The sequence below is a fragment of the Malus domestica genome, chromosome 13, assembly GCF_042453785.1.
Source record: "Malus domestica chromosome 13, GDT2T_hap1".
Taxonomy (NCBI): domain Eukaryota; kingdom Viridiplantae; phylum Streptophyta; class Magnoliopsida; order Rosales; family Rosaceae; genus Malus; species Malus domestica.
In genome coordinates this window covers 4,371,856-4,393,566 of record NC_091673.1, presented here as the reverse complement: position 1 = coordinate 4,393,566, position 21,711 = coordinate 4,371,856, and the positions used below count along the sequence as shown (strand labels likewise).

General features: G+C 35.6%; 3 protein-coding genes across 4 annotated transcripts; 1 reads left to right on the top strand and 2 right to left on the bottom strand.

The window, feature by feature from the left end:
* Positions 1-3,424: 3,424 nt before the first annotated feature.
* LOC103451783 (protein argonaute 7) lies at positions 3,425-7,208 on the top strand. Of its 2 annotated transcripts, none has more exons than XM_008391210.4 (3): positions 3,425-3,980; positions 4,283-5,525; positions 5,607-7,208. In XM_008391210.4, the coding sequence occupies exons 1-3, from the start codon at positions 3,623-3,625 to the stop codon at positions 7,063-7,065; spliced, it is 3,060 nt and encodes a 1,019-aa protein (XP_008389432.3). In that variant the 5' UTR covers positions 3,425-3,622; the 3' UTR covers positions 7,066-7,208. The 2 variants fall into 2 exon arrangements, with proteins under 2 accessions (XP_008389432.3, XP_070667382.1); XM_070811281.1 differs by having other exon boundaries at positions 3,458-3,980; positions 4,286-5,525.
* A 9,418-nt stretch (positions 7,209-16,626) lies between these two features.
* LOC103451784 (uncharacterized) lies at positions 16,627-21,385 on the bottom strand. The gene is made up of 7 exons (XM_008391212.4): positions 19,736-21,385; positions 18,684-18,991; positions 18,466-18,495; positions 18,213-18,314; positions 17,600-17,707; positions 17,320-17,374; positions 16,627-16,970 (listed from the first exon to the last, which is right to left on the bottom strand). Exons 2-7 carry the CDS (start codon positions 18,773-18,775, stop codon positions 16,899-16,901), a joined length of 459 nt encoding a protein of 152 aa, XP_008389434.1. The 5' UTR covers positions 18,776-18,991; positions 19,736-21,385; the 3' UTR covers positions 16,627-16,898.
* Positions 19,455-20,979, bottom strand: LOC103451785 (uncharacterized). The gene has a single exon (XM_008391213.4). The coding sequence runs from the start codon at positions 20,977-20,979 to the stop codon at positions 19,912-19,914; it is 1,068 nt and encodes a 355-aa protein (XP_008389435.1). The 3' UTR covers positions 19,455-19,911.
* Positions 21,386-21,711: the final 326 nt, after the last annotated feature.

Genomic DNA, 21,711 nt, shown 5'->3' with positions numbered 1-21,711 from the left:
TTCATAATTATGTTTGACTGCAATATATTGCAACAATCTTACTTTTAACATGGTACGACAAAAATGTGTTAAATATTTCAAAAATTTACACCAAATTTTCTAAATCTTACGTTTAAATGTAAATTTTTTTTAGCTTTTCATCATTTGTTACCTGTATTTTTACCTACCGATATTCTAAACTTCTTTATAAACTAAGATTTGGATATGAATTCAAAGGACAAGTGCCGTGTCCTAATCAGTTGCGGATTTAGGATTCGAATCTTGAAAGGTTTTAAGGGTCTAGGTTTTTAAATAGAAACAAAGTACGAAGCGTGCAATTTATTCCCTAAAGCATTTCATTGAACATTTGGTGGGTTTGTTGTTGTTAGCCAAACTAAATTGCATCCATATCAAAAGATATTGACATGCCGAAGTAATTTAACGAGTGCTATTGAGGGTGTTATCAATGCCACCCACAAGAGGCATTTATCACACTTGATATGCACAAAAATGACCCTTAAGAAATGTTCGGAAGGTCTCGGAAGACCCTCATATGTACATTTCTCGAACTTTGGGTGATCTTGGGACCACCTTGGTCCCAATGTGTATCCGACACAAGTCTTAATTAAGTGACTTAACCCGAATGTTTAATCGGTTTTGAATTGTTTAATTTGTTTTTATAATAGAAATTAGAATGATCACTTTAACTAATGAAGAGTCATATTTTATCAGCCAAAGTAAATAATTAAATAATTTTATCATTCCCGATGAATTATTTAATCAAAGGGTCATATTTTTGTGAATGTCAAAGACATCATGATCAAAGCAAAAGCAACGGTTGGAGATGAAAGTGAAATCTTGACTTCAACTTTCATAATATTCATCCATTTAATATTGGAGTGCTGGTAACAGATAATCTTGCATGACGCAATAATGATGACATAAACGATAAACATAGCAATTAGTTTCCGCTAATCAAACTTAAGAGCCGTTAATTTCTGCTAATCGGGTTCGATCAGATTTGCTTGAATTGACTTCCATTGTTGCAGTGGGGAGGATTTGATCTTTTGTCTCCATTCTGTTTTCTCTCTTTCTTCCTTGTTTGTATCCAATTTGGATTTGCATTTCTCACTTGTTGCTTTCCTTTTCTTTTCCAAGTTGTCATCATGAGCATCAAGAATATTGACACCGCCAAAGGAACGTAGTAAGAAGAAAAACTCGAGTGAAAACGTTCAACATGTTATCATTCTCTTCACATAGTAAATGTTGTAATAAATTTAAACTGTATGTAAGATTCTCTGACGTAAACTCATGTAAATGTTGTTCATATTGTACAAACCAAAACAATGGAGGCTACATGGGCAAAAAAAAAAAAAAATCATGAACAATGGATCATCGAGGTTTTCTTAAAAAAAATAGTGAACAATGGATATGATGTGGTCTTAAATTTAAATAAATTAAACATTTATGAGAAATTGGAGCAACAATTTTTTAACTTTGGCTCAATTAAAGTTTTGTTCTCTGAGTTAAAAATTCATGAGTATTGGTTATTGAACTTTTTATAATGTGGAGTAATAATCTTTTTGGCCAACTCTGTTAAAAATTTCATCTATTTTTTGTCCCTTTAAATCCTTTATTTTGAATGAAAGTTATAACGGAGTTAGCCAAAATCCTTATTGCTCTACATTAGACCAATTCTGAAATTAATTTTGACGAATTTTTAATGTAAGGATCAAAAACTCAAATTGAACAAAAATTCAAAGGCCATTGCTCCAATTATCACAATGCTTATAGGCTCCACACTAATCATATTGTCCTATCACCACATTCCAACAATGTTTATCCTTAAAATACAAAGGGGCCCACCTTCCTAAGTGGATCAATGGTCCCTTCTCTTATGATCTTATCATCACACGAGCACTAATCATGTTCACAAAAGATGGGGCAAATGGGGGGCTGCCAGTAGTACTAAAAAGTGGAAATACAATCGGGAAAAATGTTCAATAATGTTCAATACACAAAGAAATGCAGATATTTGTAAATGCACTTCATCATGTGTGTATTGAAAAATAATGATATAATTTAAGGATGGGTTCGGTTTCATTCGGTTTGGTTTTTTGATAAAATCGAAAATCAAACCAAAACTACTATTTGGTTTAGTTCAGTTTTTTTCAAGTTCGATTCAGTGTTCGGTTCAATTTTTGGAACCCACTTCTAATCTAAACGCTTCTCTTTTAATCTCTTGCACTATTTCAGTTCATGTGATTGTACAAATAAATTATAAACTAATCAATTAATGCACAAATTATTAACACATAGCCAAAATCGATATTCGAAGGAGCTAGTAAAACACAATTTTATTTGTTCTCATAACTTTTCAACCTTAACTAACACTTGTAGGTCAAGTATATATTATAATATTTTAGTGTATAGAGTGTTGAATTTTTATTCACTCGAGGTTTAAAACACCCCTGCATTAATAACAACACTTAAAACTAATAAAAAAACACTTGGAGGTCGCATAAAAATGGTCCCAAAAGATCCAAATCAACCGTTTTCAAGGACAATGATGCCTTAAAAAAAAGAGGAGAAAATAGGCAGTCAAATATTATGAATTGTAGAAAGGGAGGAACAAAGTACAAAAGATGAATAAAAAAATAGTGTAAAAGGATAAGAACCCTAATCACTATCAACAAACCTTTTCCATCCTCGTTTGACTTCCATGCATTTTCAAGGACAAGGTCTAAGGTTAAGGTCGAAGAATCCATATGTTTGACAGGTAGTCAATGAAACGAAAAGGGTGTTTGAATAATCAATACTGTAAAATAGAAGAGCATAGTATATAACGTCTCGTATCAATTGTACAATACGTTATGTAAAAAAAATTGAGTAAACAACCAGATCATATAATCCTCAAAGTAACTTTTACAAAGGCTAAGAATTTTGTGTATTTCGATTTCACTCTGTATAGTTTTTGAGTTATCCGAAAATAGTCTAAAGTTTTATTTTTTGCAAAAATTAATAATTTTTTTTAATAGCGTAGCTTGGTCACGTCATTTATAAAAAGCTACGAAATTTATTTCATTTTGTTCTTATTGAGATTGAAAGCTGCCCTAACCAATTAACCACACCAAATATTTACTCTACCCTAAGTATAGACTGCATTAGTAAGTCCAAATGTCATAATCCTACGATTCAGTGATATTTCTTTTCACTTGCAGGTGAGAAGTCATATGTTTAATTCCCGTAAAAAATAAATTTAAACCATATTATTACTAACCTATTGTGATTCTCAATGTAAATAATATCGTTTGTTAAAAAAAAAATCCAAAAGTATAAATTTTTTTTGAAGACTAGTCCAAAAGTATTTGGTGTTTTAACCTTTTCTCAGGCATCGGTCCACTTTTCCCTTCAACTTACCAGTATCAAAACCATCTCGACATAAAGAACCCCCATAGGATTTTCGGAACTCAAACTCAAACTCTCTCTCTGTCTCTCTGCAATAACTACACACAACTTCTGCTTTCTGCTCAGGCATCTCTCTCTCCTCTCTCTCTCTCTCTCTCTCTCTCTCTCTCTCTCTCTCTCTCATGCACACAGCCATTCTTCCTTTCTCACTCCTGTATTCTCACTCAATCAAGCCATGGAAGACACAGAAAACTCCAATGGCGACCAGAAATACCACCCCAACACCAGAAGTCTGAGGGGCGGCAGCAGAGCCAATCCTCAGAAGTACCACCACCACCACCAACTAATCCGCCACACAAACCAGTTCGGTTTCTGCAACCAGAACCAGTATAATCAGAGATACTCCTCTTCCTACCCAGCTCTTCTTCCTCTCCCTCCTCTCCTCCCTCTGCAACTCGCTCTAACTCCACCTCTGCCTCCAAACCACCACTTCCGATCAAAAACCCACCTCCAGAAACATTCCTGCAGGCTCAATACTCCTCCTTTCGCGGCCTCCTCCGAAACCCAGCTGGCCCAACTCACAATTTCACCAGGTAAGCCTCAAAGCTCTCTGCTTTTTTTTGCTATTTCCCCTTTCTTTGCATGCCATTTTTCTCTCTGTGTTTCAAAGTTTTGGTTTTTATATTTTACCTTCAGTTTTACATAGTTGGTTCTTGTTCTCCCAGTAATTTACTTTCAGCTATAGAGATGGATAGAAATTTATCTACAATGAGAAGGGTGATTGTTGAAAAAATGATATTTGTTACCAGTTCAAAAGCATTAATTTCAATAAAAATGGTTGATTTTAGGCTTCAAATTCCTTAAACTTTTTAGTAATCTTGTTACTATTAATCAGAAGCTTTAGAGGGGTATCAGAAGCAAACCAGTTCACCCTTTAAAGGAGAAGATGGAAGGAAGTTGCTCACAGCTGCAAGAACAGGAAAAGCAATAGTGACTGCAAGGAGGCCAGATTCTGGTGGTGTGGAGGGCACTGTAATCTCCCTCTTGGCTAACCATTTTCTTGTCCAATTCGATTTATCGCAACAAATTTTCCATTACAATGTCGACATTTCCCCTAACCCGTCGAAGGAAGTTGCTAGAATGATCAAACAGAAGCTGATCGAGGATAACTCGGCTGTGCTATCCGGTGCAATTCCAGCTTATGATGGCCGGAAGAATCTTTACAGTGCAGTCGAATTCCAAGACGATAGGCTTGAGTTCTATATAAGCCTTCCCATCCCCACAAGCAAGCCAACATTGCCATATGGAGCATTCAGTGACTTACAGGAGAAGCATCAAGAACATAAACTTTTTCGTATAAATATCAGACTTGTGTCGAAGATAGATGCGAAGGAATTGAGTAGTTACTTGAGCAAGGAGGGCAATGAATGGAAGCCGATTCCTCAGGATTATCTCCATGCCTTGGATGTCGTCTTGAGGGAGGCGCCGTTGGAGAAGTGTGTACCTGTGGGAAGATCACTCTATTCGAGTTCAATGGGAGGAAGTAAAGAAATTGGAGGAGGGGCTGTAGGACTGAGAGGGTTCTTCCAGAGCCTTCGACCAACGCAACAAGGACTAGCTCTCAACGTTGATTTCTCCGTGACTGCATTCCACGAAAGCGTTGGAGTGATCCCATACTTGCAGAAGCGCCTCGAGTTTCTTCAAGACCTTCCTCAAAGGAAGACAAGGGGCTTAACTGATAAAGAAAGGAAAGAAGTGGAGAAGGCATTGAAGAACATCAGGGTCTTTGTTTGCCACAGAGAAACTGTCCAGAGATACCGCGTTTGTGGCTTGACCGAAGAAGCCACAGAAAATCTTTGGTTTGCAGACAGGGATGGGAAGAATTTGAGGCTGTTGACTTACTTCAAGGATCACTATAATTATGATATACAATTCAGGAATTTGCCTTGTTTGCAGATTAGTAGGAGTAAACCGTGCTATCTTCCGATGGAGCTATGCATGATCTGTGAAGGCCAGAAGTTTCTCGGGAAACTGTCCGATGATCAAACTGCAAGGATACTTAAGATGGGCTGCCAACGCCCCAAAGAACGAAAAGCCATTATAGATGGAGTCATGAGAGGTCCTGTTGGGCCAACAAGGTAATCTCTCAACTTCTAAAATGTATTTCAGTTTGCTTTATGATTATTTGTGGATGTTCATTTCAGTTTTTTTCTTCACAGTGGCATTCAGGAAAGAGAATTCAAGCTCCATGTTTCGAGAGACATGACTCGATTAAAAGGAAGAGTTCTTCAACCTCCAAAGCTAAAGCTTGGTGATGGTGGTCACGTAAGAGACCTAGTTCCCTCTCGTCTTGATCGGCAATGGAATCTTATAAACAGCCATGTGTTTGAAGGTACTCGAATCGAGAGGTGGGCGTTGATTGGTTTCGGTGGCACCCCTGATCAGAAGAATAGCATCCCAAAATTCATACGCCAGCTATCTCAAAGATGTGAACAATTGGGAATCTTCCTCAACAAGAACACGATTGTTAGCCCCCAATTCGAACCATTCCAAGTGCTTAACAATGTGTCGCTGTTAGAATCCAAGCTCAAAAGAATCCAAAGAGCTGCATCAAACAACCTCCAGCTGCTTATGTGTGTGATGGAAAGAAAGCACAAAGGCTACGCAGATCTCAAGCGAATTGCGGATACAAGCGTTGGGATTTTAAGCCAATGCTGCTTGTACTCAAACCTCGGGAAGATGGGTTCACAGTTTTTGGCAAATCTTGCTCTCAAGATCAATGCAAAAGTTGGAGGATGCACGGTTTCTTTGTACAATTCATTACCAACACAAATCCCGCGGCTGCTTCAGGCTGGTGAACCGGTGATCTTTATGGGTGCGGATGTGACTCATCCGCACCCACTCGATGATTTTAGTCCTTCTGTTGCTGCTGTGGTTGGTAGCATGAACTGGCCGGCGGCAAATAAGTATGTGTCAAGAATGAGGTCTCAGACGCATCGACAAGAAATCATCCAGGATCTCGACGCAATGGTGGAAGAATTATTGAATGAGTTTCGCCAGGAAGTTGGCAAACTTCCCAAGAGAATCATTTTCTTCAGAGACGGGGTAAGCGAAACGCAATTCTACAAAGTGCTTCAAGAGGAGTTGCAAGCCATTAAAGGGGCATGTTCAAATTTTCCCGGTTATGCACCTCCCATAACATTTGCAGTGGTTCAAAAGAGGCATCACACAAGGCTGTTCCCTTTCAAAATTGATCTGTCTTCGAAGCAGAACCAGTTACTCGACGAAAACATTCCCCCTGGAACCGTTGTGGATACCGTGATCACTCACCCGAAAGAATTCGACTTCTATCTTTGCAGCCATTGGGGTGTTAAGGGGACAAGCAGGCCAACTCATTACCACATATTGTGGGATGAAAACCTGTTCACTTCAGATGAACTGCAGAAGCTGGTCAACATTCTGTGCTACACTTACGCAAGGTGCACGAAGCCGGTTTCTCTGGTGCCCCCGGCTTACTACGCTCACTTGGCGGCATATCGAGGCAGGCTTTACCTTGAGAGGTCAGAATCCACAACTTATACCAGAAGTGGTTCGACACTCACCAGAGCTGGCCCTCCGAAGGAAATGGCTTTACCAAAACTTAGTGAGAATGTTAAGAAACTCATGTTTTACTGCTGAGTTTTAATCTCTTTAATTAACCTCCTTAACATGGCAGTTAATTCATTAGTTTAATTATAGTCAAGGCCACGGAGATGGTTAGGCCAATGTAACAGAACAGCTCAACTTATGATGATTAATCTGCATGCCAAACTCATCGTAAACCCTTGTCAAATATTTGACACTGTCAAAGTTGGTAAATAGTCCGGGACGGATTTTATCTGCAGCTCTCAACATACACATGTAAACAATTTAGCTACAAACATCAACTAAAATTATCATTTTATAGTTTAATTAGTTCATTATCCTGGATAAATCTTATGCGTTGCGGTCATCAGTAATATACACTTGTGGATAGAGCATAATCGTTTCCATTGCTTCAAAACTATCATTTGTAACATGAGTATAATTTGTAACATGAGGAGAGAGGGGAGAGGATCTTAGGTTGAGACTTGAGAGTGCAGAGGTGGTGGTCGGGGCAAAAGGGCTGTAGAAGAGAGAAATGTGACATGGCCTTTTCAGTGTAATTACTCTACCATGCATGCAAACTGTGCAAAACTATGCAGACGGCAAGAAGAATAGAAAGCAAAAGTGAGAAAACACTTGATGAAAAAAGCACTTTCATATTTTATATATATATCTATATCTCTGTGTATGTATATATGGTCCCCCCAATGAATGGTATCAGTCACTCAGAATCTGAAGCAAAAGCTGTCGCGACTACCATATGCCAGCCCATTTGAATAATTCTAAAGAGAGAGAGATAGAGATGGGAACAAGACTTGGCTGCTGAATTTTCAGCAGTCACTTCTGCTGCTTATATCCAATTTCGTATAGGCATGTGTTTAAATTTTGATTAAAAAAATTAAAATTTATACACGTGTTCATACGGGATTGGGTGTAAGCAGAAGTGGCTGCTGAATTGTTCAGTAACCAAGTTAATTCCTAGAGATGGAGGAGGAAGAAGACAATGAAGAGCCAAGAAAGGGTAGGATATGAAGTAAAGGGAGTCTAACTGATTTGGTATTGATGTGTTTTAAAAAAAATTGTTTATGCTGTATTGTGAGAATAAGCTTATTTTTACTGTTTCACGTTTTAAACTTTTTTTTATTCAAAACTATGAAAATAAGCTGTTTTTAAGTGTTTACCAAACATCTTTTTTAGCTTAACTTTCTTTATACTTACTTTTTATAAAAACACCTTAGTACCAAATCAGTACTAAGTCTGACTTTGGACATCCCCCTTTGTCTCTTCAGCTTTGCAAAACCCTGGCTTTTTCCCACCATTATTTTCTCTCTCTCCTACTCTGTGCTTCTCATAACTCACCCAGAATCTGTTCATCATCATTGTTGAACTGAGACGTTACATAACAATAAACTGTTTTAGGTAAATAGCTCGTATATTCCCTTCTTTGTGGGAAGGATCCTCTCCGGATCCCTTTCTCTTAATCCACCAAATCAGTGAATTCGTGTTATTGAAATTTGATTCAACAACTGAAGTTATTATAATTTTTAAAGTTGATCCCTATTTATAGTCGTTGGATCAAATTTTAATAGCATAAATCCATTGATTTGATTGACTAGAAAGAAGGGATAGGAACCCTTTCCTTTCTCTGTGTATTTGTGCATTACATTGTGTATGCGTCAAAGTGTTACTTTTAAGTACTGCACGCCCACGAGAAAAAACAGAACGACTGGGACACAACTTGGATTTTGGCAGGGCGCCCCCCAAGCCCCTACCCTCTGTTCTCCCGACTCTCATCGAAGCTCTCTAGACAGTAGGTAGATACATACATACATGGATATTGTATACCTCGGAACTTGACACTCTTGTTAAGTGTATACCCCACACTAGCTCAATCTTACTTCATAACAAACCTAATAATTCAGTTCTATCGGAATTTCTTCACGCATTTATCTAGAGATGTACGATAAATAGAGTGTACTAAACTCAATCAACTATGCGCAAACGATTCTTAGACAGTAACAAAATGAAAGCAAAGCTGCATGAGGCAGATTCTCTGCTCTCTCACTTCTCGTGCTCTTCTGTTTGTGTGGTCACGATTAAACTATGTTAATATTTTATATTATTATTATTTTTTATTTTTTATATTTATAAAAAATAATATAAAATATTGATATAACTTAACCATAATCATACAAAACTGAAGGGCATGAGAAGACATGAGAAGTGGGACGGCAGACCTCCAAAGCTGCATGTGTTGTTCAATAATGGTAGAATTTATGTCTAATTGGACAAGAAAACTTGACATCTGTGTGATGTGATTTGTCCACAGCTCCGTACATGTAGCCTTTGGATACTACACTACAGTATTACCATGTAGGGGTGACTAGGATTTCTGTTTTCGGTCATAGGCAAGCCTTTATATCATCTCCAGCAGATGCTGTGAAACGGATAAGGATCATCTTTAGTGAGAATCTTAGGTATTCTCACATTTTAATTGTTCATTGTATATCGTACGATCAATTTTTGTTAAGTATTATTTGTGTTTAATTTAAAATAAAAAATTTAAAATAACTTATGATCCTATAATGTAAGATAAACAGATAGGATGTGAGGATTCCTATAATTCCTAAATTTTGAATTCAGATGGAATCCAAATTCCTGTAAAACAACTCTATTTTTAAAGGATCGAATTTTAAAAATATATCTAGATGCTGTAAAAGAGTTTATATTATAAAAATAAATAGTCACGCTTTAAATTTGAAGTGCAACTATTCAAGAAAAATTTTAGTGTGTCACAAACACGGTACAGTACATCAAGTGTCACAATATAAGTGGTTAAAAATTCTTTTTCAAGTATCTAACCAATTGTATTATGCACTTAGTATACCAGACAATGTTCTCAACACATTGAAAAATTTCTTCAATTATTCTTGTTTAATATTAAAATGATGATAAAATTCAAGGGTAGATCCTGGAGCAAGAAGAAAAGGAAGAGAAAGAATGTTGTTTTATAAAATGATTGAGTTGAATTTGAATTGCTAATAACAAAATATTCAAAGTTTGTTAAAAGAAATAGTTGTTGGAGATAAAAAATAAATAAACTAAGTAGCTAAAGTAGTTTTTTGGTACTGTTCACTTGCTTGTTTAACTTCTCTCGGAAATGCTCTAACAACTTCAATGTGCAAGACATTACAACCTCAACCCAACCTATCATATAACATGCATCTATTGGATGAACGATGTTTTGTTTGAACATATTTATTCCACAAGTGACACTACCAAAACTATATTTTAAAAGATCAATGAAAGTGAAAGGCTTGAATGTAATCAAAATATAAATATCAATGCATTTGTAAAATATATTTTACGTATGGACCTGCATTGTCGGCCCTCCTCATCCCATACCCTTCTATTTCTGTGGTCGCGGTTAAATCACGTCAACATTTTTATATTCCCATTGCTTTTTGTTTTATTATTTCTATAAAAAAAATCAATATAAAATTTATGACCCTATGATGTACGATAAACAGATAGGATGTGAGGATAAACAAGTATCTAACCAATTGTAAAATTTGAATTCAGATGGAATCCAAATTCCTGTAAAACAACTCTATTTTAAAAGGATCAAATTTTAAAAATATATCTAGATGCTGTAAAAGAGTTTATATTATAAAAATGAATAGTCACTCTTTAAATTTGAAGTGCAACTATTCAAGAAAAATTTTAGTATGTCACAAACACGGCACACTACACCAAGTGTCACAATATAAGTGGTTAAAAATTCTTTTTCAATTATTTAACCAATTGTATTATGCACTTAGTATACCAGACAATGTTCTCAACACATTGAAATTTTTTTTCAATTATTCTTGTTTAATATTAAAATGATGATAAAATTCAAGGGTAGATCCTGGAGCAAGAACAAAAGGAAGAGAAAGAATGTTGTTTTATAAAATGATTGAGTTGAATTTGAATTGCTAATAACAAAATATTCAAAGTTTGTTAAAATAAAGAGTTGTTGGAGATAAAAAAAAATTAAACTAAGTAGCTAAAGCAGTTTTTTGGTACTATTCACTTGCTTGTTTAACTTCTCTCGGAAATGCTCTAACAACTTCAACGTGCAAGACATTACAACCTCAACCCAACCTATCACATAACATGCATCTATTGGATGAACGATGTTTTGTTTGAACATATTTATTCCACAAGTGACACTACCAAAACTATATTTTAAAAGATCAATGAAAGTGAAAGGCTTGAATGTAATCAAAATATAAATATCAATGCATTTGTAAAATATATTTTACGTATGGACCTGCATTTTCAGCCCTCCTCATCCCATACCTTTCTATTTATGTGGTCACGGTTAAACCACGTCAACATTTTTATATTCCCATTGCTTTTTGTTTTATTATTTCTATAAAAAAAATCAATATAAAATTTATGACCCTATGATGTACGATAAACATATAGGATGTGAGGATAAACAAGTATCTAACCAATTGTAAAATTTGAATTCAGATGGAATCCAAATTCCTATAAAACAACTCTATTTTAAAAGGATCAAATTTTAAAAATATATCTAGACGCTGTAAAAGAGTTTATATTATAAAAATGAATAGTCACTCTTTAAATTTGAAGTGCAACTATTCAAGAAAAATTTTAGTGTGTCACAAACACGGTACAGTACATCAAGTGTCACAATATAAGTGGTTAAAAATTCTTTTTCAAGTATCTAACCAATTGTATTATGCACATAGTATACCAGACAATGTTCTCAACACATTGAAAAATTTCTTCAATTATTCTTGTTTAATATTAAAATGATGATAAAATTCAAGGGTAGATCCTGGAGCAAGAAGAAAAGGAAGAGAAAGAATGTTGTTTTATAAAATGATTGAGTTGAATTTGAATTGCTAATAACAAAATATTCAAAGTTTGTTAAAATAAAGAGTTGTTGGAGATAAAAAATAAATAAACTAAGTAGCTAAAGTAGTTTTTTGGTACTGTTCACTTGCTTGTTTAACTTCTCTCGGAAATGCTCTAACAACTTCAACGTGCAAGACATGACAACCTCAACCCAACCTATCACATAACATGCATCTATTGGATGAACGATGTTTTGTTTGAACATATTTATTCCACAAGTGACACTACCAAAACTATATTTTAAAAGATCAATGAAAGTGAAAGGCTTGAATGTAATCAAAATATAAATATCAATGCATTTGTAAAATATATTTTACGTATGGACCTGCATTTTCAGCCCTCCTCATCCCATACCTTTCTATTTATGTGGTCACGGTTAAACCACGTCAACATTTTTATATTCCCATTGCTTTTTGTTTTATTATTTCTATAAAAAAAATCAATATAAAATTTATGACCCTATGATGTACGATAAACAGATAGGATGTGAGGATAAACAAGTATCTAACCAATTGTAAAATTTGAATTCAGATGGAATCCAAATTCCTGTAAAACAACTCTATTTTAAAAGGATCAAATTTTAAAAATATATCTAGATGTTGTAAAAGAGTTTATATTATAAAAAAGAATAGTCACTCTTTAAATGTGAAGTGCAACTATTCAAGAAAAAATTTATTATGTCACAAACACGGCACACTACACCAAATGTCACAATATAAGTGGTTAAAAATTCTTTTTCAAGTATCTAACCAATTGTATTATGCACTTAGTATACCAGACAATGTTCTCAACACATTGAAAAATTTCTTCAATTATTCTTGTTTAATATTAAAATGATGATAAAATTCAAGGGTAGATCCTGGAGCAAGAAGAAAAGGAAGAGAAAGAATGTTGTTTTATAAAATGATTGAGTTGAATTTGAATTGCTAATCACAAAATATTCAAAGTTTGTTAAAATAAAGAGTTGTTGGAGATAAAACAAAATTAAACTAAGTAGCTAAAGTAGTTTTTTGGTACTGTTCACTTGCTTGTTTAACTTCTCTCGGAAATGCTCTAACAACTTCAACGTGCAAGACATTACAACCTCAACCCAACCTATCACGTAACATGCATCTATTGGATGAACGATGTTTTGTTTGAACATATTTATTCCACAAGTGACACTACCAAAACTATATTTTAAAAGATCAATGAAAGTGAAAGGCTTGAATGTAATCAAAATATAAATATCAATGCATTTGTAAAATATATTTTACGTATGGACCTGCATTGTCGGCCCTCCTCATCCCATACCCTTCTATTTCTGTGGTCATGATTAAACCACGTCAACATTTTTATATTCCCATTGCTTTTTGTTTTATTATTTCAAAAAAATAAAATCAATATAAAATTTATGACCCTATGATGTACGATAAACAGATAGGATGTGAGGATAAACAAGTATCTAACCAATTGTAAAATTTGAATTCAGATGGAATCCAAATTCCTGTAAAACAACTCTATTTTAAAAGGATCAAATTTTAAAAATATATCTAGATGTTGTAAAAGAGTTTATATTATAAAAAAGAATAGTCACTCTTTAAATTTGAAGTGCAACTATTCAAGAAAAAATTTATTATGTCACAAACACGGCACACTACACCAAATGTCACAATATAAGTGGTTAAAAATTCTTTTTCAAGTATCTAACCAATTGTATTATGCACTTAGTATACCAGACAATGTTCTCAACACATTGAAAAATTTCTTCAATTATTCTTGTTTAATATTAAAATGATGATAAAATTCAAGGGTAGATCCTGGAGCAAGAAGAAAAGGAAGAGAAAGAATGTTGTTTTATAAAATGATTGAGTTGAATTTGAATTGCTAATCACAAAATATTCAAAGTTTGTTAAAATAAAGAGTTGTTGGAGATAAAACAAAATTAAACTAAGTAGCTAAAGTAGTTTTTTGGTACTGTTCACTTGCTTGTTTAACTTCTCTCGGAAATGCTCTAACAACTTCAACGTGCAAGACATTACAACCTCAACCCAACCTATCACGTAACATGCATCTATTGGATGAACGATGTTTTGTTTGAACATATTTATTCCACAAGTGACACTACCAAAACTATATTTTAAAAGATGAATGAAAGTGAAAGGCTTGAATGTAATCAAAATATAAATATCAATGCATTTGTAAAATATATTTTACGTATGGACCTGCATTGTCGACCCTCCTCATCCCATACCCTTCTATTTATGCGGTCACGGTTAAACCACGTCAACATTTTTATATTCCCATTGCCTTTTGTTTTATTATTTCTATAAAAATAATCAATATAAAATTTATGATCCTATGATGTACGATAAATAGATAGGATGTGAGGATAAGCAAGTATCTAACCAATTGTAAAATTTGAATTCAGATGGAATCCAAATTCCTGTAAAACAACTCTATTTTAAAAGGATCAAATTTTAAAAATATATCTAGATGCTGTAAAAGAGTTTATATTATAAAAATGAATAGTCACTCTTTAAATTTGAAGTGCAACTATTCAAGAAAAAATTTAGTATGTCAGAAACACGGCACACTACACCAAATGTCACAATATAAGTGGTTAAAAATTCTTTTTCAAGTATCTAACCAATTGTATCATGCACTTTGTATACCAGACAATGTTCTCAACACATTGAAAAATTTCCTCAATTATTCTTGTTCAATATTAAAATGATGATAAAATTCAAGGGTAGATCCTGGAGGAAGGAGAAAAGGAAGAGAAAGAATGTTGTTTTATAAAATGATTGAGTTGAATTTGAATTGCTAATAACAAAATATTCAAAGTTTGTTAAAATAAAGAGTTGTTGGAGATAAAACAAAATTAAACTAAGTAGCTAAAGTAGTTTTTTGGTACTGTTCACTTGCTTGTTTAACTTCTCTCGGAAATGCTCTAACAACTTCAACGTGCAAGACATTACAACCTCAACCCAACCTATCACGTAACATGCATCTATTGGATGAACGATGTTTTGTTTGAACATATTTATTCCACAAGTGACACTACCAAAACTATATTTTAAAAGATCAATGAAAGTGAAAGGCTTGAATGTAATCAAAATATAAATATCAATGCATTTGTAAAATATATTTTACGTATGGACCTGCATTGTCGACCCTCCTCATCCCATACCCTTCTATTTATGCGGTCACGGTTAAACCACGTCAACATTTTTATATTCACATTGCCTTTTGTTTTATTATTTCTATAAAAATAATCAATATAAAATTTATGACCCTATGATGTACGATAAATAGATAGGATGTGAGGATAAGCAAGTATCTAACCAATTGTAAAATTTGAATTCAGATGGAATCCAAATTCCTGTAAAACAACTCTATTTTAAAAGGATCAAATTTTAAAAATATATCTAGATGCTGTAAAAGAGGTTATATTATAAAAATGAATAGTCACTCTTTAAATTTGAAGTGCAACTATTCAAGAAAAAATTTAGTATGTCAGAAACACGGCACACTACACCAAATGTCACAATATAAGTGGTTAAAAATTCTTTTTCAAGTATCTAACCAATTGTATCATGCACTTTGTATACCAGACAATGTTCTCAACACATTGAAAAATTTCCTCAATTATTCTTGTTTAATATTAAAATGATGATAAAATTCAAGGGTAGATCCTGGAGCAAGAAGAAAAGGAAGAGAAAGAATGTTGTTTTATAAAATGATTGAGTTGAATTTGAATTGCTAATAACAAAATATTCAAAGTTTGTTAAAATAAAGAGTTGTTGGAGATAAAAAAAGATTTAACTGAGTAGCTAAAGTAGTTTTTTAATACTATTCACTTGCTTGTTTAACTTCTCTCGGAAATGCTCTAACAACTTCAACGTGAAAGACTTTACAATCTCAACCCAACCTATCACATAATAAGCATCTATTAGATGAACAGTGTTTTGTTTGAACGTATTTATTCCACAAGTGACCCTACCAAAACTATATTTTAAAAGATGAATGAAAGTGAAAGGCTTGAATGTAATCAAAATATAAAATTTACGTGATCGGGCACCCTTATCGAAGTTTTCTCGAATCACACAAAATAAATGAGTAATGATGATTGATCGATCCATCAAGAAATCCAGTGTCATTTCGCTGTCACTTCAAAGCAACAATTGATCACAGTTTTCCACGGGCAAGTAAATATTTGGTACAGCAAAATTACGGTATTATCCATCAAATCAATTTCGTTCGAGGTGACCAAAGGAGGCATCTCCAGACGAAAATTATCAGGCGGCATCTCAGAGAGCCATCTCAAATCTCTGACCTTTAACCTGCAACCATGTCTCTTTTTCTTTTTCTTTGATGCGATTGCTTCAAAAACCAATATTTTTAGCATTTTAGCATGCAGATTCTTGTGTTATAAGCCCAAGAACCCTTTGGACTGCAAAGTTGGTGAGTGTACTTCCGGTGGCGGAATTCTTGGATACAGGCTGCCTCATTCATCAGCCTCACACAATGGGTCGACGGTGTGTGTGCCACACCCATTGTTTGAGGATGCCACAGCCCGTACCCAAGAATCTCTCCTTCGGGTGAGTATATTTTTGGTCTTTGGGGACAGGGTTGGGTTAAGAGTGAGCATGAGAAAATGGACACATTTCCAGTGCACCATGTATAATTGAGTTTGCAAGTGAATTCAAGCTCAAGAAACTATGGAAGGTTAAATGCTCCCATTTTACCATAACATCATGTTACTTTACATACCTGATGGCCAAGCACACTTTCGCAAGTTCTGAATCGACCACAAGGGTTGTAACGAGGTCAAAGGGGACACATGCTTTTAATTTTTAGAATAAGAAACAGCAGAGAATCATGCCAACACTCAATCAAAAATTTAAAGATGCAGCTGTAGACAAGTCTGATTTACTTGGAAGTCATGAGACAGCAAGTTTACTAAGTTGTCGATGTCAAAAAATGCGCTCTGAGGCAGTTTTTGCTTCTGCTGGAAGCTGGAGTAATTCTCGAATCCCTTCGCAGACCTGCAAGCAATTTATAGTAAGACTGTTGTAGGCAAACACTTCCAGTACTATGCCAAATTCTGTACAATCACAAAGAATATGATATTTGGAAGTTCTAAAGGAGGGGAAAAGGCTTTAATCCTTTGATCACAATTTCATATTGCCTTTTTACGGGCGTTCTGTCTTATACTTTCTATTTTGGAAGCAAATACTATCTGAATTATTAGGAACACATACTTATAAAAAACACAAAAATATCCCATCCAAATGAGATAAACCGGAGACCATCACACAATTTCAAGTTCTGCAACCCATGTCCAAGGAAAAATGTAACTAATAAAGTAGAAAGCATTGCTGCAAGTGAACATACCAGCTTTATCTGGGCTTTAATTGATGCAATAAGGTTAGTACACTCTTCAACTTGCCTACAGAGATTGATCAGACGCATTAATTTGACAGTACTTAATCAAAGAAGACGGAAGATATTAAAACAGGGAAAAGGGGTTTTTCAACGAATCTAGTAGGATACATTTCACTAATATCTACTAGATTTCGACAAATTTTATTTTGTTTCTGTCCTGTAATCCAATCTGCCATAATAAAACCATCCAAGAAAACCAACATGGAACAATTACAACAAAAGCTCGTACCTGGCTAACTTTTCTTCTCTTTGAGATATGTAATTTAAAGCTTCAGACCAGGTGAACTCCACATGAAATCCTAGTCCAATATCTACAAATATGCGTCGTGTATCTGGCCTGTGAACATGCAGACAGAGAGAAGGTGAATCTGCCCCATCCCACAGCAATAATAAGGAACAGGTAAAAACTAAAAATCCATCGATATCAAAGATGGAAACAAAACTAAGAATGATAATAGTTTCAACACTAGTAAACAAAACATACGAACATATAATGCTTTTGATGAAGATTCCAATGTGTGGACGTGGATCGTGGTAACTACCAATTTAGCCTAACATACCTATGATTACGAACAACGTAGTGATTCTAGTGAATATAAACTTACACACAAATGGAATTGGTTACAAAGTTTTAATCAAAATCAGAACCCAAGGGACACTAAGAAGTCAATAAAGAGGCACCAAAACGTGGTTTACATACGGCTCATTTCGGGTTAGTAACATTATATCTCCTACTCAATTTTTCATGGAAAGTTTGTAACCGGTTCTATTTATGCGTATCTCCCGTACCATATAAAGCACAATTAGAGAAAGTTGAACGATACAGCGATGCTAACACTTACACGTCAGCTTGCATATAAACTTCAGAGCCAAGATTCACCAAACTCCTAAGACTGGTCACACTATTTTTCTCCAAATTCTCAATGTTCTTCCGCAAATCCGAGCTTTAATTTGAACGAAAGTCAAGAAAACACCTTCAAAAACCAAAAAACACCAAATGGAATTGCATATTCCGAATGTCGAGTTTCCAAAAAAAATCACATTTGGGTAAAATTTAATTAATCAAAACGAAAGAGGGAAAACCGAAAAGGATACAAAACTTTTTGTTGCTCGAACACCTTGTCCCTGCAAAGCAAGAATCACACCCAAAAAAATATACAATTAAATTTGATAAGAAAATAGGAAACCCTAATCAAAGTTGATAAGCAATTAAATTTGATGCAACTGGACCTTGGTATTGGTAATGCACGCAAAGAAAACCCTAGAAAACGGGTTCCAGTAAAGTAGTGGGGAGAGGGCGTACGAAACGGTACCGTTGAGCAATGGCGCGGACGAGGTCAGGTTTGAGGCGTTGGTCGACAAACTCCTCGAATTTCTGAATTTTGTTTTGGCGGGAGATGTCCATGAGCGCTGGACTAAACTGGATTTGCAAAGCTCGCTTGCTTCTCTGCACACAGAAAATCGGTCTCTGGAGGTAAACGACGATGCAGCTGGAGGGATGATAGGCTTTGATCCAACGACGTCCCCGATTTGGGTCCCGGACCAATTTGGATGGACAGCATTATTTTTACTGGCTTATAGGGGTACAGGCCCAAGCCCAAAATATCTTCATTGGCACGAACTGGAAAAGAAAAGTAAAAAAAAAATAAAAAATGTGAACCTTTTTGTCCTTATCCAACAGCCCTATACCGGTTCGTGTTCCGAGTACACGAAGGGATCCTTTCAAAATCTCTTCCTCCTAATCCATCAAATCAAAAGATCGATGCTATTGAAATTTGATCAAACAGTTACAAACAAGAACCCACTTTAAAAATTATAATAACTTCAACCGTTGAATCAGTTTTCAACGTACAGATTCCTTGATTTTGTGGATTAGGAGAAAAGAAGACTTTAAAAATTATAATAACTTCAACCGTTTGATCAATTTTCAACGGTACAGATTCCTTGATTTTGTGGATTAGGAGAAAATGATCCTTTCCGGATCTCTCCCCAAAAATAGGAAGTTGGCTTCCCTGCAACAGAGTTTATTTTTGTTTCCTTGATTCTTTTTTTTTGTTAAAAACTGAAGTGTGCATGAAAGAAAATGGATAAGTTGAGATACTCTCCGTATTACCATTTGGTTTTGCAGTGCAAATTTGGATAAGCTTAAAGTAACTTACCTGTATGAATTACACTAACACTAATTTGGCATAATGTATCGGAAAATAAAAATATATATGAATTGAACTACGGATAATTTATTCTTGAAGAAAATAACGCTTCCCATCACTTCCTTTGTGGCCTTGAGAATTCTTTTCCTCATTCTTCACTCTCCTAGCTCCCTCGACAAGTCAATTTTTTGCAATCAAATGAAGTAAATACTAACCAGCTGAAGGCACTTGAGGTTACATCCGGCCGTGAACGCTTGCTCGGAAGGTCTACCAATGCACAAGTTTGCGGCATTTAACAGCCGGTGACCACAAACTGGCAACGAAATCCTAATTTTTCATGCAGCAGCTCCCATCTTCAAAGTAATTGTATCAAAAAGTTATGTTGATGGTGTCATTGAATGCCAACTGATTCAGTAGAAAAGGTTATTGTTTCCAAAATCGAATGAGATTCACCATCCAAAGATGTTTCCATCTTCAAAGATCTGCAACTGAAGTAGAAAACTGCACTGTTCATGGAGTCGATAAGCACCACAAACGAATACATGATCACCAAAAGAGGCCCTTCCCAAATGCGCGAAGACCCGTCTCCGTAACTCAAAGTCTTCACCCTATGCTCAAACAATCCCTCAACAAACGCCATTCCAATACTCGATCCAAGAAATATCAGAAGCCCCACCTGAGTTTGTCCCTTGATCAAAACCCCAGACTGAACCAATGCCTCTGGTCCAGAGACATCCTCCAACACAGAGATCACAAAAGCAATGTTGCAAATAATAATGGCATTGGCAAAAACGACCGAGAAGGCGAGCCCAACCACCATTGCAGCATACACAATATAATTCGGGGACAACCCCACTATCGAACATGCATTGCACACAGCAAGAAGAAGGACCAAAAACAAGACAACGCTACCAGCAACCACCATACACATCCACATATAAGTTGAAACAACCCGCCTCCATATCTTGCACATAACAAAGTAAAACTGGGATGCATCAAACTTCTTCAGGGAGTAACTACAGTACACGGAGTAAACCACCGCAGCCTTCGACAACAATGATAATGTGATGTACAAGGGAAAGCACATTGTACACGAGATAGCCATCTCAGCTAACTTCTGGCAAGAGTGACTGATAAAATCCCTCAAAGGGAGTCCACTGGACTTTGCAATTAACAGCATCCTAATGGTTAGTCTCTTTACAAGTGACTGATCAACTAGGAAATTCGACAAAAGCACGGCGGAAATTGGGCAGATTAGCAACATGGCAATCGCCAAAAACCCCCACGAATTGTACCGGAGAATTCTAACAGTTTCCCTCAAAATCTCCAGAGCACTCATCGAATGAAATCTATGATCGTTACCAGAGAGATCTAACTCAAATCTACGCAAATGGGGTTCTTCGGATCCCTCTTTTTTCGAGTGATCCAATCTCACTCTTGGTGAACTTTCAGCTTCCATTTTTTTTTTCTCCAAATCAATCACTCACAACACCAATTCAACAGAATTACAAAACATATAAAATGTATATATATGTGATGACAATTAAAGATCAAACGGAGCTAGATTCAACTCAAAACGCAAAACGCAGAAGCCAGATTCGCATGAAAAGATTTACCGGCACTACAGATCTGAGGAGTCACGGAATACAGACGGGACAGTACTTTGAAAGCTGGGAGGCCGCATTGGGGGTGGTGATGGAGAGGCGTTTCGCGGAGGTTCTCCGGCGAGATTGGCGGAGGAGGAAGGCGTTGAGAAGGAGGGAGCTCTGACTCTCATGGAGGATTTGATTGAGAATCGTGCAAGGCGTGTGGAATTTGGGCGTGAAGGAGAATTAAAGAAATGAATGAAGGAAATGAGAGTGTGCTCGTCGGTGAGTTTAACTTGGTCGAGCTTTTATATGGGATTGTGGTGGAGCCAACAGGATCCTCTCCGGATCGTTTGGTGAGGATGGGGATCCGTGAATCGTGTCTGTTCATCGTACATCATACCATCGGTTTTTATTAAGTACTGTTTATGTTTATTTTTAAATAAAAATATTTAAAATAATTTATAACTGCATGATGTACAATGTACGATGAACATACACAATTCACAAATTCTCGAAATCCTCACAAAGAGCATCCGGCAAAGATCCGGACTCGTGGTGGAGCTGCCTGCTGCCAGCTGCTTACGCTCTGGACGGCGACGTTT

Bases quoted from the DNA above. Each gene is read 5' to 3' on its own strand.
- LOC103451784 (XM_008391212.4), bottom strand. From the start codon at position 18,775: ATGGACATCTCCCGCCAAAACAAAATTCAGAAATTCGAGGAGTTTGTC. The intron at 18,315-18,465 runs GTATCCTTTTCG...TTCAAATTAAAG, and splicing joins TTCGAGCAACAAAAAGTTTT to CTCGGATTTGCGGAAGAACA. The intron at 17,708-18,212 runs GTAAGTGTTAGC...GCATGTTCACAG, and splicing joins GTTTATATGCAAGCTGACGT to GCCAGATACACGACGCATAT.
- LOC103451785 (XM_008391213.4), bottom strand. From the start codon at position 20,979: ATGGAAGCTGAAAGTTCACCAAGAGTGAGATTGGATCACTCGAAAAAA.
- LOC103451783 (XM_008391210.4), top strand. From the start codon at position 3,623: ATGGAAGACACAGAAAACTCCAATGGCGACCAGAAATACCACCCCAAC. The intron at 3,981-4,282 runs GTAAGCCTCAAA...ACTATTAATCAG, and splicing joins CCAACTCACAATTTCACCAG to AAGCTTTAGAGGGGTATCAG. The intron at 5,526-5,606 runs GTAATCTCTCAA...TTTTCTTCACAG, and splicing joins GGTCCTGTTGGGCCAACAAG to TGGCATTCAGGAAAGAGAAT.